This window comes from Arabidopsis lyrata (assembly GCF_000004255.2).
Source record: "Arabidopsis lyrata subsp. lyrata unplaced genomic scaffold ARALYscaffold_1, whole genome shotgun sequence".
In the NCBI taxonomy this organism is placed as follows: Eukaryota; Viridiplantae; Streptophyta; class Magnoliopsida; order Brassicales; family Brassicaceae; genus Arabidopsis; species Arabidopsis lyrata.
In genome coordinates, this window is record NW_003302555.1 from 22406208 (window position 1) to 22422281 (window position 16074).

General features: G+C 38.9%; 2 protein-coding genes across 2 annotated transcripts; both read right to left on the reverse strand.

Moving 5' to 3' along the window:
* Positions 1 to 1543: 1543 nt before the first annotated feature.
* Positions 1544 to 3162, reverse strand: LOC9327345. Its single transcript, XM_021010349.1, has 2 exons — positions 2389 to 3162; positions 1544 to 2026 (listed from the first exon to the last, which is right to left on the reverse strand). The coding sequence occupies exons 1-2, from the start codon at positions 2580 to 2582 to the stop codon at positions 1699 to 1701; spliced, it is 522 nt and encodes a 173-aa protein (XP_020866008.1). The 5' UTR covers positions 2583 to 3162; the 3' UTR covers positions 1544 to 1698.
* Positions 3163 to 4109: 947 nt separating this feature from the next.
* Positions 4110 to 6359, reverse strand: LOC9330033 (pentatricopeptide repeat-containing protein At1g43980, mitochondrial). The gene has a single exon (XM_002893926.2). The coding sequence runs from the start codon at positions 6197 to 6199 to the stop codon at positions 4295 to 4297; it is 1905 nt and encodes a 634-aa protein (XP_002893972.2). The 5' UTR covers positions 6200 to 6359; the 3' UTR covers positions 4110 to 4294.
* Between the last annotated feature and the right edge of the window lie 9715 nt (positions 6360 to 16074).

The following is a 16074-nucleotide window of genomic DNA, read 5'->3' on the forward strand; positions in this document are numbered from 1 at the left end:
CGTCCTTCGTTGTCTATCCGTTGCAGTATCCGACTTTGTAGATTATTGTTGATATAAGAAACATGATTTAAAGTGTTTTTAAGTGTGTGGAAGCTTTTTCATAGTCCATCTCATCACAAAATCTGAAGTTATCAATTATGAAATGAGTATTACAAAAATAAAGAAGGGAAAAATCATGAGTCTTCTTAGGTTGCAAGGAGAAGGATTATGATTCGGTTACTATTTCATTTCCTTCAAACTCACATTCATTATTTCTTTTATTGCTAAATTTAAGTTCACAAGGTGATATTGGTGAGAACTAATTATTTAGAAGAATGACATATGAATATGGATGAAACTATGGAGTTACATAAGGAAGATTCTTTAGCCATTGATAAAAAAAACTTGTTGATATTGATTGTGAGTCCAATCAATATTAACAAAGTTTAAGAACTAGACCGAAAATGAGAAAATTAGAAATAAAGGAGGTCTAAAAAAAAGTTTGACCATATACAGCTTTTTTTTTAGAATGTCACTTTGGACTAAAATACCTCAACTCTCTCTTTTAAGTATTTTTTAAAGGTTTTACCAAAAAATATGTAGATATACAAGATTATAAATGTTTTATAAGAAAAAAATTGGTGATTTAGTTGAAAAAAGTTGATTTTTTGATGGATAAAATTTCGTCTAATATTATTAGAATACGTTTTCTAGTGTTCTACGAATATCAGAGTTTATATTCTAAACTTTTGTACATGTTCTACGAATCAGAGTTTATATTCTAAAATTTTGTACATGTTCTATGACTTTTAGATTAGATATCTGTTCTAACATATTCAGAAGACCGGAATAAAATTTCTAAAATCCGTAGAACAAGTGCTCTACGCTTTCCTTCATGTTCTAATTTAAGTCATGAAAATCTATTCTACTATTTACTATATGTTCTAAAAACGTTAGAAAATGTATTATTATTTAGAATCCATTTTCTAAAATAATATAGATTTCAAATTCTGAAATTTTTAGAATTCTAAATATAGAAAGTTAATCTTTCAAAAAGGAAACTGAATATTTATTAAATATTACACTTTTATTGTTTAGATTACGATCTGGGATGTTTAGAATACGAATTCTAATTTTTTTAGATGAAAAATAAATTGAAATCGTAAAACCATAAGTAAAATACTTTTGTGCCCTAATTCTCAAAGTCTTCTTCTTTCACATATTCTTTTCGAGTCCACGTTGAAAAGTTAGACTAATTTGGTAGATTTGTCTTTTTTCCACAACTCGTTCGAGAGCAAAGCCCAATAAGAAACATTTCATCATAACCATGAAATTTACAAGTAAAATAACCATACATTGTAATTTGTTGGCTTAACTCGGTATTTTTTTCTTCTTGTTTTGTTGTGCAGATATAAGAGTAGGTAAAAAAGAAAAGCTTTTTTTTTTTTTTCGGCAAACTGAACTTGAATAAATAAGAGAAATGTCTTACACTCCAAGAGAGGAGGAATTGGAAATAGCCACAAGGGCAAACAAAGCTAAGCAATCGGCTAAAACAAAGACCGTCTGTGGTAAAACATCAGTAAAGATAGGTGCAAAGGAGTTACATAACATAGCTATATCAAGGAAGATCCCTTTTAGCTCTGAAGTACTATCCTTAGCGTTGATGAGTGAAACGAGGACAAGAGAGTCCCACAACACCGTTGGAGAGGCAAAATCCGGCTAACCGGCTGCTGATAAGAGCGCACTGCACAATGCAAGTGCTTCCGCTACAAGGGCTGAGGCAACAAAGGCTCCAATCGCAGAGAAAGAGGCCGTAATGGTACAGTCATAACTTGTAAACGTCCATCCCAAACTGCAGAGACAAGAAGCCCTACCTGCAACATGGAATTTAAAGACTTCGAGACAACAAAGAGGAGGAAACAAAGCCTCCCGAGTCGATAACGCCAAACAGCCAGCAAAAGCTGAGCGAGAATAGTCATGAACAACAATTTTCGCTTCTGCATCAAGCAGAACAGTCTTGATAACAATGCTCCTTGTAACACTACCACTAAACACAAGTGAAGTAGTTAGGAGGATAAAAAGCTCCATAAAGGAGAGATGAGAGCTATGAAAGCTCCGATGAACCCGATCAACTGGCCGGTTGAACTGAAACAAAGATCTAAGTCTAAGCTGCCACGAGACAATTTCTATCCAGGCCAAATCGAGACAGAATCTGCATACTGCAGTAAGTGATCGCATCAAGGCGATAAGTGTGCTACAAGAGAGCACAAACGTAGACACAAAAGTATCTAAACCCATCGAAATCGAATGAGCTAACTCCAAGTTCCACAAAACCAAAGCCACAAATTCAACGAACATCCAATTCCTTCCCATATTAGAAGAATTAGAGGGCGAAGAGCGCATGCTTACCTGAGGAACATCTGAGGAGAGAAGGTGAGGGCGTCGGCGAGATAGCAATGAACTCCGAAAATGGCGGTGGTCGAAGTGGTCGGATATAGACGAGCATCAAGCTCTCCAAACCAGATAGCAAAGAGGGACTCGTCAAGAAGCAGCAGTCCAATGCTATTGAGAAACTTTGCAGGCAGGAGAGGTAGACTCGTCATCCACGGTGGCTGAGCAAGAGATTCATCAAAGGAGCGGCAGATCTGAGGGTCCGGTGGGTCTGGTGGTTCAGGTGGAGTCGGCGGAGAAAGAGACTCCGGTGGTGGTGCAGGAGGAGGCCTCAGAGGCTCAGATCGGAGAACGCAACCAAAGACATCGGAAAATGACGAGAGTGGCTCGAAGAAGACAGAAGAAGGAAAGTCATCTCAGGTGAAAAGTCTCACCGGAAAGACAGCCACGTCGCCGGAAAAAGAGGTTCGCCTAAGAGATCTTGCCTTAGCAGCTAGCACCGATCAGAAAAGGAAGCTGCCGGAGAAGCAACGTCGGAGGAAGAAGCTCATATCTTCAAGGGATGCGGCTCCTTGGTTTTCGTGCCTGGGAGAGATTATTTAGGGCGAACTACACTCCGTGTTAAAGAAAAGCTTTTTTGAGAAGATATCGCAGAACAAACCCATGAGAAAGAAAAAGACATTTCTTAGCGAAGGGTTGAAACAATTTAATTATTGTTGTAATATCAGAATTTAGAACGAAACAGGTCAAGAAGATGTTGGAAATTTTGTTTTTTTTCCTATGGTTTTTACAATCTTTTATAAAGTTTTCGATGAATATTCATGCCATGGTATAAAGAGGGGAAAAGTCACGTCAGTTGGCGACGGTTGTAGACGCGTGGGCACGTGAGAGGAGTATGTTCAGAACACAAAATTATCTTGGTGGTATAAGTCTCTTTTTCAACAAGAGTACTTGAGATCCTTGTTCAAAAAATCGCTAGGCGTTAATCTAGCGTTCGAGCTGGGCCTAGAGATTAATCGGTAAATCGGAGATTACACGGAAATTAATCGGGATTAGTTTTAGGGTTTTTATCTAGTTTTGTGGGTATATATGAATTATTTGCTGACAAAGAATATAAAGTCGGCTTGGTGTAGTGGTTTCAGCAGTCTAAATGCCTTTGTACGCCTGAGTTCGAGTCCCCAGATCTCGTTTTTTGCTCTCTTTTTAACCCTTCTTTTAATGAAAGGTAAAACAGACATTTTATCATCGTCTTCTTCACAGACCTTGACGACTTTCTAAACCTAATAATGGCGGCTGCCCGTTTTTTATACATTTTCATCATTTTTAACTCATTTTTGTTCTTGTTTTTCTCCAAATATGATAGATCTGACATGTATCATAGAATATTTAACCATAAACTACAAAAAATTGTTATTCTCCGATTTGGACAAATCCCGGCGGTTACCTACTGCTGAGCGCTTAACCGGCGCTTAGGCGGCCGCGGAGGCCGCGTTTTCGAACAGGGCTTGAGATAACACAAAATTATCTGATTTATGTAAATAAATTAGGAAATATTTCTTTTTTTAAAATTTTGTTAATTACAATTTCGAAAATATGAGGGTAAATTAGGAGTTTTGATTTTTAAAAAAACCTATTTCACCAAACTTTTTATAGAAAGGTATATATGGACATTTATCTATTAAAACCTCCTTTATTTCTAATTTTCCCTTTAAACTTTTAATGTTAAATTGAAGAAAAACATTTTCTTGTTATCAAATTGATTTCTCTATACATCAATGTACTGTGCAATACTATTAACTTTTTCTTTTCGTGGAATCAAATACAGAAATTTTCCAGGATTAGTGGATACAACCTGACCCCTTAACTATTAGGTTAAAGTAAATGAAAAAATCACTTAACTATTGGACCCTTGTTAGTGAAAATGTTATGCAGACCAATGAATTTTCTGATCAACAGAATCCCAAGACAATAAGTCCAAGACTGCGTAAGTATCATGACCTCCGTGAATTTGCAACTGTTCAGCTTCGAAGCTGTACACACTGCTCTTTATACCGATCTTGCTCGATCCTTGAGTCGATTTCAACTTATGTTCATTCATGGTGTATCTTAACTTCACTGAATTTTCCCAGCGCCATGTCATCTCGTATAGCTTAATCAGAACCAGGTAAGGAAACGATGACTTTGGTTCCGATTCTATCATTATTTTCGCTACACTTTCAGCGAGTCTCGTGTCTCCAACATCTACAGATGCACAGAGAATCGGTTCCCAGATATGAGAGCTTGGTTCAAAAGGTATCTTGTCAGCAATGTCCTTTGCTTCATTGATCATACCTGCTCTGCAAAGCAATTCGATTATACAGGCGTAATGCTCGTTGCCAGGATCAACATCATGAGTCTTTTCCATTGAAGAGAATATCTGAATTCCTTTATTAACAAAGCCCGCATAACAACAAGCTACTAAGATACCCATGAAAGTCACTCTATCCGGTTTCAGACCTCTTTCGTCCATCAGCAATTGATTGAAAACAGAAAGGGACTCAACTGCTCTGCTGTTTCTCGCCAAACCCATTATCACTGTGTTCCAAAAGATCAAATCTTTTTCATCTGTTATGGCAAACACTCCCATTGCTGAATCAACTGAACCGGTTTTGAAGTACATCTCCATGAGTGAGGTGGCTACTGTCGTGTCCGAATCAAACCCTAACTTAGTAGCCAAAGCATGAACTTGTGCTCCGTGACCTAGCATCACGGCATTCATCGAGCTCAGAACGCTACTAAACGTGAACTTATCGGGACTAATGCTCTGCCTCATTGCAACAATAAAGAGCGTAAGAGTATCTTCTCCACAACAATGCCACGAATAGCTACCGATCATGGAATTGCACAACACCGAATCCCATTTCTCCAACTGTCTAAAAAGCTTAACCGAATCATCCAATCTGTTGCATTTGGAAAACATGTCAATCCCAGATCCTAAAACAATGTTGTTAAATAAAAACCCCATCTTGATGCAAAGAGCAATAGCCTGCTTACCCTTGCACAAATCTTGTAAATCAGAGCAAATAGACACAACCATCGAAACTGTATATTCATCAGGTTTATTCTCCATTTCTCTCATTAACCAAAACTGATCCAAAGCCACTTCTTTGTTACCAGAATCAGAACAACACAAAATCAAACAGTTCCACGAGATAACATCTCTCTCCTCCATAGTTAAAAACACCGATATCGCATAATCAAAAACTCCTATTCTTCTATACATATCCATCAGTGAATTCCACACCACCAAATTAGACTTACTAACGCCACTACAAATAGCATTACCATGAATCTGTTCCCCATGACGAACACAAGAAACAAGAGAAGCTAGAATCGAAAACGTAAACTCCGTTGGTCGAATCACCCATCTCTGCATATCAAAGAAAACCCTAATCGCATATTCAGGAAACCCACAAGAAACAAACCCTGAAATCATTGTATTCCAGCTAACAACATCTCGTTCAGGCATTTCATCGAACAGGTCAAGTGCGTTATTGAGAAAACCATTTTTAAACAAGCCCTTCAAGCAAACGTTCCATGATATAGTGTTCTTATCAGGAATATCGTCGAACAATCGGAAAGCATCGATGACGGCGCCGGATTTGAAGTAGAGCTGAAGGCAACGGTTTCCCCAATAAGTAGTGCGAATGAAACCAGCTTTGAGGAGCTGGGCATGGACGATTCTGGTTAAAGTCGGACACTTTGAGAGCAAATAGCGGTCTACGAGACGCGAGAAGTAGAAAGATGACGGCATGCAAAGTCCATGAGCTCGTCGGAGCAGTGAGGACATACATGTGCGAAGTTTTCTTTTTTGGTTTGTTTGTTTGAATTACTTTAAAAATTGGGTTAATTAGATGAATATCCTTGTTAGATATAAAGTAAGTAACACAATGGAGAGGTAAAAAACTTATTTTGACCTTTGTTTGTGTGTGTTAAAGAGAGAAAGAAGAGTTACAAAGCAAATGTGAGAGAAATTCTCTATTTGTTATGAATCTCGTGTATTCTTATTGATTAATGAATGAGGTTACAACTTATATATATACACAATAGGGGAGACAAATGTCAATTGGACTAGGAAACACTAAAACCCACTAAGACTAACATAAACCGTCTTTGGCCTTGATCGGTTGGGCGAGTCTTCTAAAAGGTAGACATGGGCCTTTTAGAACATGGACATGGGTCACGGTTATGGAGTCCATCCGTAATGTGGTTTACAACACTCCCCCTTGGATGACATAACCGTGTAGATGCCAAAGGATCTCAGTAATATGCTTGGGGATGCTGCCTCATTAAAACCTTACCAGGAAAACCTATTGGGACAAAACTATGGTGAAGGAAAAAGAGTACAACACGTATTACTCCCCCTGTTTCGGTCATCCCTGAAAGTCCTTAAGTCTCCGCATTCCAATTTGATGCGTGAGCTTCCTCAATGTCGATGTTGGTAATGCCTTAGTGAATAGGTCGGCTGAATTGTCACTGGATCGGACCTGCACCACTTGAACTTCTCCATCCTTTTGTAGATCATGTGTGAAGAAGAACTTAGGTAGGATGTGCTTCGTCCGATCTCCCTTGATGTAACCTTCTTTGAGCTGAAACGATGCAGGCCGTATTGTCCTCGTACATGACCGTTGGTCCCTTCTCATCGTCCATGCGACAATTAGATCGTATGTGTTGAGTCATCGACCTCAACCACACAGACTCACGGCTGGCCTCATGTATTGCCAAGATCTCCGCGTGATTGGATGAAGTGGCTGAGATGGTTTGCTTCATTGAACGCCACGAAATCGCGGTTCCACCGTGTGTAAACACATAACCTGTTTGTGACTTACCATTATGCGGATCTGATTGATAACCTGCATCAGCAAAACCAACTAAACCTTCTGTGTTATGGTTAGTATAGAATAGACCTAAATCAACAATTCCTTGTAAATAACGTAAAAGATATTTAATTCTGTTCCAATGCCTTTGGGTCGGATATGAGCTAAATCTCGATAGGAGGTTCACGGCAAAACAAATGTCTGGTCTAGTGTGGCCAAGTACATTAACGCTCCTATGGCACTGAGGTATGGCACTTCAGGACCGAGAACTTCTTCCTCGTCCTTCTTTGGACCGAATGAATCACTATCCAATCCGAGGCTTCTCACCATCATGGGCTGCTCAATGGGTGGGCCTGGTCCATATTGAATCTCTTGAGTACCTTTTCAGTATATGCCTTTTGATGCATAAGGATTCCATTATTCACGTACTCAAGTTGCAATCCCAAACAGAATTTTGTCTTGCCTAGGTCTTTCATCTCGAATTCTTTCTTTAGATATTCGACTGTTTGGGCGATTTCCCCAGAGGTTCCAAGGATGTTCAAATCATCCAAATATACTGCTATTATCACAAATCCTTTATTTGCAAACTTCTTTATGAAGATACATGGACTGATGGGATCATTCTTATAGCCTTCTTTGACTAGGTACTCACTTAATCTATTATACCACATGCGCCCACTTTGTTTCAGTCCATAAAGCAATTTGTTCAGCCTTATACAGTATTGGTCTCGAGACCCTTTCTTATCTTTATCTTTGAGCTCAATACCCTCTGGTAATCTCATATATATTTCATTATCCAGTGGACCATATAGATAAGCGGTCACAACATCCATTAACCGCAAATCAAGATTTTCTCTTATTGCCAAACTTATTAAGAATCTAAAAGTCGTTGCATCCACCACAGGAGAGTATGTTTCTTCATAATCTATCCCCGGTCTTTGTGAGAATCCTTGTGCTACAAGCCGTGCCTTATGTCTCACGATTTCATTATTCTCATTTCTCTTTCTCACAAAGACCCACTTGTGTCCTACTGGTTTTATCTAGGATGGTGTCCTTAAGGTCGGACCAAACACATCTCTTTTCTTTAATGAACTTAACTCCACGTTTATGGCTTCTTTCCACTTTAGCCAACCTGATCTTTGAGTGCACTCTAATATAGACGTGGGTTCATGATCCTCATTCATTTCAAGTGCTACCTTATATGCAAATATTTCATCGATGTCGACATCTTTGCGGTTCCATTTTATTCCAGACATGATATAATTTATTGAGATCTCATTATTATCTATCCCTTCAGGACCATGAGGATTGGCATCCCAAATCTCTCTATTTGGTTCCTTAGGGTCTGTCGCGGCCATGTCTATGGTTTCCTTAACCTCGTTTCCTATTGCACCTTTCTTTGATTCTCGAGGATTTTTATCTTTGGAACATATTGGTCTACCACGTTTCTTACGTGCGTTAGACTCGGTAGCAACTTCATTGATTCCCTTTTGGACATCAATACGTACGGGTGCATTACAAGCTGGTATGTACGATTTTGTAACTTTCTTTGGGTCAACAAAGGAATCCGGCAATTCATTAGCTGGCTTTTGCAAATTTATTATCTTATGGACCTCTGATTCACATACCAGAGTCCGAGGATCTTGCCAATTTAAGGATGTTTGATTCCATGATATTTCTTCGACCAGCTTGTTCGTCTCTCCACCTAAAGTAGGAAATTCGGATTCATTAAAATGACAATCCGTGTATCTAGCCTTAAATAGATCACCCGTAGTTGGCTCTAGATACTTAATAATGGTGGGAGAATCAAATCAAACATATATTCTCATCCTCCTTTGAGGTCCCATCTTTGTTCTATGTGGTGGAGCAATCGGTACATATACGGCACACCCAAAAATATTTAGATGGGATATGTCTGGCTCATGACCCGTGAGTAATTGGGATGGTGAATATTTATGTTCACTAGATGGCCTTATGCGTATGAGCTCTAATGCATGTAAAACAGCGAGTCCCCAAGCGGCTACTGGAAGAAAACAGTCGTTTTACGACTACGACAATAGTCACTACTTAGTCGTAAAACTGGATAATACGACTAGGTTACGACTAATACCCGTAGTCGTAAATATTTAGTCGCTAAAATAAATAGTCGTAAATTTAGTCGCCTTTTAACGACAAACATACGACTAATATATATGAGTCATATATTAGTCACTCATTAGTCGTAACATTTGATGACTATTTGGCGACTATGTTACGATTAATCAACACTCATATAAGGTCTGTTTAGTGCAGTCGTATACATAGTCGTTAATTTGTAGTGACTAAATGGCGTCTATTTTACGACTATAAATGCGATTATTGTAAGACAGTCATTACTTAGTCGTTAATAAAAGCGACTATATTGCGACTAATATACGACTTTTTTATGACTAATTGGCGACTATTGTTGCGACTAATATAAGAATTTGGCATTTCGGATTTTGTTTTCAAATTGTTTGGATTCCGATTTTGTTTCATTTCCGATTTTGTTTTGAAATTGTTTGGATTCCGATTTTGTTTCATTTCTAAGTTTGATTCCATAACCCAAACAACATTAATCTAAAACCAAATAAAAAAAAAAGAACTCCAAATCAAATAAAAGCCAAAACACATACAAAAGTACATCATTCACTATCAAAGTACACATACACCATATTCACAATCAAAGACACTTATCAAAAACTGAGAGAGTGATAAAAGTTTTTGTTCATGATAAAAGAGAGATGAAAAGGAGAAACCTATGGATCATTTTGAGGAAGAGGCGAGAGAGGGTCTGTGGTTTCTTGAGGAGCTGAATGAGTGGCCATGAAGTCCAGGAAGTGCGGATCGGTTTGCCGCAGATACTTCTCTACCAAAGACAAGTGTGCGAGCTTCTCCTTTTGCTCAGCCGCCACTCGGGTTTGCTCAGCTTTACGGGCAGCTTCCTCAAGATCTCTCTTTTCATTATATGCTGCCTGCTCTTCTATCTTGCGTTGAGCTTCCTTCAGCTGTTCTTGCAGATCCAGAAAGGATGTAGATGAAGATGAAGACTGTCCATAGCGCTTGCGCTTGCCAAGAGTCTCTTTGAGGCTTCCAATTCCATACGGAATTCCTCTAGAATCTACCTCAGTGGACTGTAAAAAAGTAAGAGAACAGCTGAGATTAGAGAATGAGAATTGAACTCCAGATTATATAAATGTAATTTGGAAAATTGAAACTTAACCTGCAGAAAGATGGTGGTGCAGTCCTCTGCTGTGAGCTCCCGGGGACGTGACTCGCCATCTGAAACACTCGAAGCATCTGCCTCTAGCTGAGACAACCTCAGTTCCAAATTCTGCTGGTATGTTGTTGCTATTTTCTCCGCCTTCCGATCAACATACGTACCATCTGGCCTAGTATGGGTCTTGATGAAAACCTCACCAAGACTGACCACTCTTCCCAGTTGCTCTTCCTGCATTGTAACCAAATAACATGTGTTAACCAGTCATAATGAAAAGATAAATAAATAACAGATATATGAAGTCACTGACCATTTCTTCTTTGATTTGTTGAAACGACTTAGGGCCTGAGAAATGAACGTGAGGACCAAGTCCGCCACGGTCAGACTTGCGAGCTTTTGAATATGTTTCACTCCTCTTCTTCGCTTCTTCAGTGTCCCAGTAGGTGCACATTGTTTCCCAGAGAGTGTCACCAATCCATGGAGGTCGCTCTCGACTTGTCCTCGCTCCGCTAACCATATCTTTCATCCGGCGCTGACATATATCCTCAAAATAATATTGCACGGTGCCTGTTATCAAGGGATCCCAATGGTGTGTTTTCTATAAAAAAAAAAGAATTGTAAGTGATATTAAAAACAAGAAAAGTACTCTATATTAGAAGGATAAAGACAGAGAAAGAAAACAGTACCGCGAATTCGAGAAAGTATCTCTCTCTTCTGTCCACAGGCACCAAAGTAAAGCTATAGTACGGAGCATCAAATTTGCCAGTCCAAACTTTAGTAATCTTCCGAACTAGTGCATTCCCATGGTCACGAGTAAACCTCCATAAATATGAAACAATCAAAGAAGAAAAGAGGTTAATATAGTATATGAAACTTAAAAAATAAACAAGGATACAACAAGTCCATATATTTCAAGTTCATCACCCACCAAAGAACAAGATACAACAAGTCCACACACAAGTCTGCAACAAGTCGACATTATTCAAGATTATTACCCATCAGAGAAAAAGAAACAACTAGTCCACACAAAATTTAACTATGCAACAGGTCTGACGAATAAGTCAAGTAAATTAGCCATCATAGAACAAGAAACAACAACTCCATAAACCATAAAATAAAGGCAGAATAAGAAGTAAGCAAGAATCATACCATGAGGTGTTTTCCATGGGTTCGGGATAGAGCACGGTGGTCCACTGTTCCGTACCAGGCACACTAAGCAACACATTCAATGCCCGCAGCGAGTCCTCCTGCAGCTCCGGCAACTCGTGAGGAATCTCGTCCTGGAAGTTGTTGCCTTGCGAGGAAGTCGTGTGGGGATGAGCCTCACTATGAGCCGGAGAATCCTGAACAATTGGTGAGGTTGGAGCCTCTTGCTGAGGAGTCGCTTGAGGCTGTGGGTTGTTCTCCACTTCTTCTGAGTGAGTCGCATCAACTCCACGTGGTTGAGTTCCGGAGTTCTGGAATAGTTGCTGATGCGGTGGATAGTCCCGGACTGTCGTTGCCTGAGCTTGTAAATTAGCAGGTGGTACTTGAGGAGTCTGCGTCGGAGGCACTTGGACCGCCGGAGTGAAGTTGTACTGACTGGGTAGACTATTAGGTCGTAGACCAGGCGTCGTCCCTACGACTCTCTGAGAAACGTTAGGCACGTTTCTTCTCCTTCTTCCTCGGCCACCCATCTGAGAGATCTGAGAGAACTGGGGAAGAAGATGGAAGTAAATCGATCGATTTCAGTGAGAACTGGGGAAGAAGAAGAAGAAGATCGAAGTAAATCGATCGATTGGGGAAGAAATCGATCGAACAGAGAAAGAAAAAATTAGGGTTTTCAGAGAGAATTGGGGAAGAAGAAGAAGATCGAAAGAGGCGAAATGAGGAAAATTAGGGTTGTGTCGTTTTTGTTCGGGCGGTTCCGTCTACTGATGGGCTTGGACCGAGTAAATTGGCCCATTAAATTGATTTTAGTCGCTACTTAGACGTCAATTAGTCGCATAAGTTAATATATATTTTGGGTTGTGTGTTATTGGGCTTGGACCGAGTAATTGGCTCATTTCATTTATTTTAGTCGCTATTTAGACGTCAATTAGTCGCATAATGTGATATATAGTCGTTTAAAAGACGGTAAAATGTCACATTTTTATTTAAAACATAATAAACATAAGTAGATAACCTTAACATATAAACATAATTAATATCATACAAAAAAACACAAGTACGAACATATAGAAAATATTTAGTAAGGTTCATCGGATTCTGGTTCTTCCTCATCAGAAGACGATAAATTGCATCGGAATTCATCTTCTGGTTCAGCATCGCAGACATCGTAATCGAGGACTATTGGGTTTGATCTCTCTACCGGATTGTCTAGTACAAGATCTTCAATTGTAGTCATCAAAACAGCATCATCATTTTCTGTTTGCAAAAGAATCGGATCATTGGTTTCATATTCTCCTGAAATGTTTCCTCTTGGATTCACTTTTAGAACATTGAGCCAAATTTGCTTCGGTTTCTTTGTATATGGATATGGAATATAACAAACTTGATCTGCTTGAGAGGCTGTAGACATAAAAATTTGCATGAGATTTATATATATATATATATATATATATATATATATATATATATATATATATGATATCAAGAATAAATGGTTGGTATACATAAGTACATACCTAGAATAAATGGCTCGTATTTATTGTATTTTCTCGATGATAGAACGTCTACTACGCCACCATTTCTCCTCCGAGTACCTCGACCGATTTTAGGGTCATACCAGTTACACTTAAAAAGAGTGATCCTCAAATTGACCATGCCTTCATACTGGAGTTCAATAATATCCGTTAAGGTTCCATAGAAATCTGCCTCATCTGATGCATCCGTGTAATTTTCACCTTTAACACACACACCATAATTACATGTCTTTCGTCCAGCTCCGTGCTTCTGCGTATGAAACAAATAACCTCTTGTAAAGTACATTGGCCAAGTTTTTACCTTGTTCAAAGGTCCATGGACTATCTCTTGAACCCAAGTAGGAAATGATTCGTCGAGTTCCAATATGTAACCTGCATATAAATATAAACCAACATCAATACAAAAGTTGAAATCCATGCATGTAGAAGTTATTTAATGACGTACATAGTCTTTCACCCATAAATGATATTCTTCAGCTCTTTTCGTGGAGAGTTCTTTTTTGGTCAAATCTGGATATTTTGTAGATAAAAAATCCTCGAACATACTATGCAAAACAGAAACAAATATATTAGAAATTATCATGTATATTACAAATTAAAGAGTGATTTTAGGAGAGATATCAACTTATATACCTCTCAATTGGTTGAAAATAGTCACAATTTCGTAAAACATATGCATGTGCGCATTGATAGTCTTTTTCGGAAAGCCATTCTTCATGCATTTCCCCACTTGGCCTCCCGACGTGAGTAAAAATAGTAGGTACTCCAGGGACATGATATACAGGTACTTCGCCTTCATCAAATCTTGTTAACCTGATCCAAATGAGTTAATTAAAAGTAATTCACATCAAAAATAGTGATCAATGTATTAAATTACCTTGATTTTGTTTGTATATGATCGGCAAAGTAGTGCTCTGAGAAATAAGCAATCTCGTCATTTATATATGATTCAACAATTGATCCTGCCGCATATCTTTTGTTCTTTGCTTTTCCTTTCAACTTTTTGAAAAACCTCTCAAAAGGATACATCCACCTATATTGGACAGGTCCACCCAATTCAGCTTCGTACGGGAGATGTATAGGCAGGTGCTCCATCACATCAAAAAATGATGGTGGAAATATCTTCTCCAAGTTGCATATGATTAGGACAATATTCTGCTTTAAAATCTGAACGCGACTACTCTGCAAAGTCCTCGAACATAAGTCCCGGAAAAATGCTCCAATCCCTATACATACAATTAAGAGGTTAAGTGTATCATCAAAACATGTTTAAAGATAAGTAGAATAAATACTATATGGAATGTGTGATTATTAGTACCTGATAACGCAATGTGGACGTTCCGGTCTAGGATTTCTGCAAAGATAAATGGAAGTAGTCGCTCCATAAAAACATGGCAATCATGACTCTTCATGCCTGAAAACTTGCTATTCTCCATATCAACACAACTAGCCAAGTCTGACGAATAACCATCTGGAAATTTAACCGCATGTTTCACACATTCCAATAAACTTGTTTTGGCAACTGCTGTCAATGTGTAAGCTGGAAAAGGAGCTTTACCCCGACTATCAATATGTAATTGTGGCCGAGAACAAAATTGTTCTATATCCAATCTTGACATGATGTTGTCTTTTGATTTACCCTTCACATTCATAAGAGTATTCATAATGTTGTCCAAAAAATTCTTCTCTGTGTGCATCACATCAATATTATGACGAAGATTGAGGTCCCTCCAATACGGCAGCTCCCATAGTATGCTTTCCTTGTGCCAGTTATGTTGCTTCCCATAACCAGGCATCTTCTTTTCGTGACCGTTTCCACCGACGTCCTTGGTACATGGTGGATTTACACCATTCAACTTCTCGTAATAAACTTGTTCACCGGTCAAAGATTGAGGTGGATACTCTTTAGATGCGTCTCTTCCTCTTAGGAAGTCTTTTTTGTTCTTCCTTAATGGATGACCGTGAGGAAGAAATCTTCGGTGACAATCAAACCAACACGTCTTCCTTCCCTTAGGTAGATAAAAAGACTTTGTATCCTCCATACAAATTGGACAAGATAATTTTCCATAGGTGGTCCATCCTGATAACATGCTATATGCAGGAAAGTCGCTTATCGTCCACATCAGCACTGCCTTCAGATTAAAATTTTGATTCAAAGATACATCGTATGCATCGATCCCAGTAGACCACAACTCTTTTAACTCCTCAATAAGCGGTTGGAGGAAGATATCGAGACTAGCTCGCGGATGATTAGGCCCTGAATTCAGAATTGTAAGAAACAAATACTCTGTATTCATGCACATACCAGGGGGTAAATTGTATGGAGTTAGGATCACTGGCCATAACGAATGATTACGAGACATGCCAAATGGATTGAACCCATCTGTGCATAATCCAAGATAAACGTTACGAGGTTCTTCGGTAAACCGGGGATGTTGCTCTTGGAAATATTTCCACTCGGCCGCATTAGAAGGATGATTCATTTCTCCCTCCTTTGATTGATGTTCTGCATGCCATCGCATTGCCGCTGCTGTCTTGTGGCTCTGATACATTCTCTTCAATCGGTCACCAATAGGTAGATACCACATACGACTATATGGTACTTTGGTTCTTCGACGGTCATCCTTAGGCTTCCATCTTTGTGCACCACAAAACCGACATTGATCTTCCTTTTCATTTTCTTTCCAGAAAAGCATACAATTGTTCATACAAACATCAATTGTATGATAAGGAAGACCTAAATTGCGCATCAATTTCTCGGTATGGTAATGCGAACCGGTTGCCTGGTTTCCTTCTGGTAAAAAATCAGTCAACATTTGGCAAACCGAATCCACACATTTTTCACTCATATTATGATCTGCTTTGTTTTGCATGACTCGAGCAGCTAACGATAACTGCGACTGGCCTTCACGACAACCATCGTATA

Bases quoted from the DNA above. Each gene is read 5' to 3' on its own strand.
- LOC9327345 (XM_021010349.1), bottom strand. From the start codon at position 2,582: ATGACGAGTCTACCTCTCCTGCCTGCAAAGTTTCTCAATAGCATTGGA. The intron at 2,027-2,388 runs GTAAGCATGCGC...ACTTGTGTTTAG, and splicing joins TCTCCTCAGATGTTCCTCAG to TGGTAGTGTTACAAGGAGCA.
- LOC9330033 (XM_002893926.2), bottom strand. From the start codon at position 6,199: ATGTCCTCACTGCTCCGACGAGCTCATGGACTTTGCATGCCGTCATCT.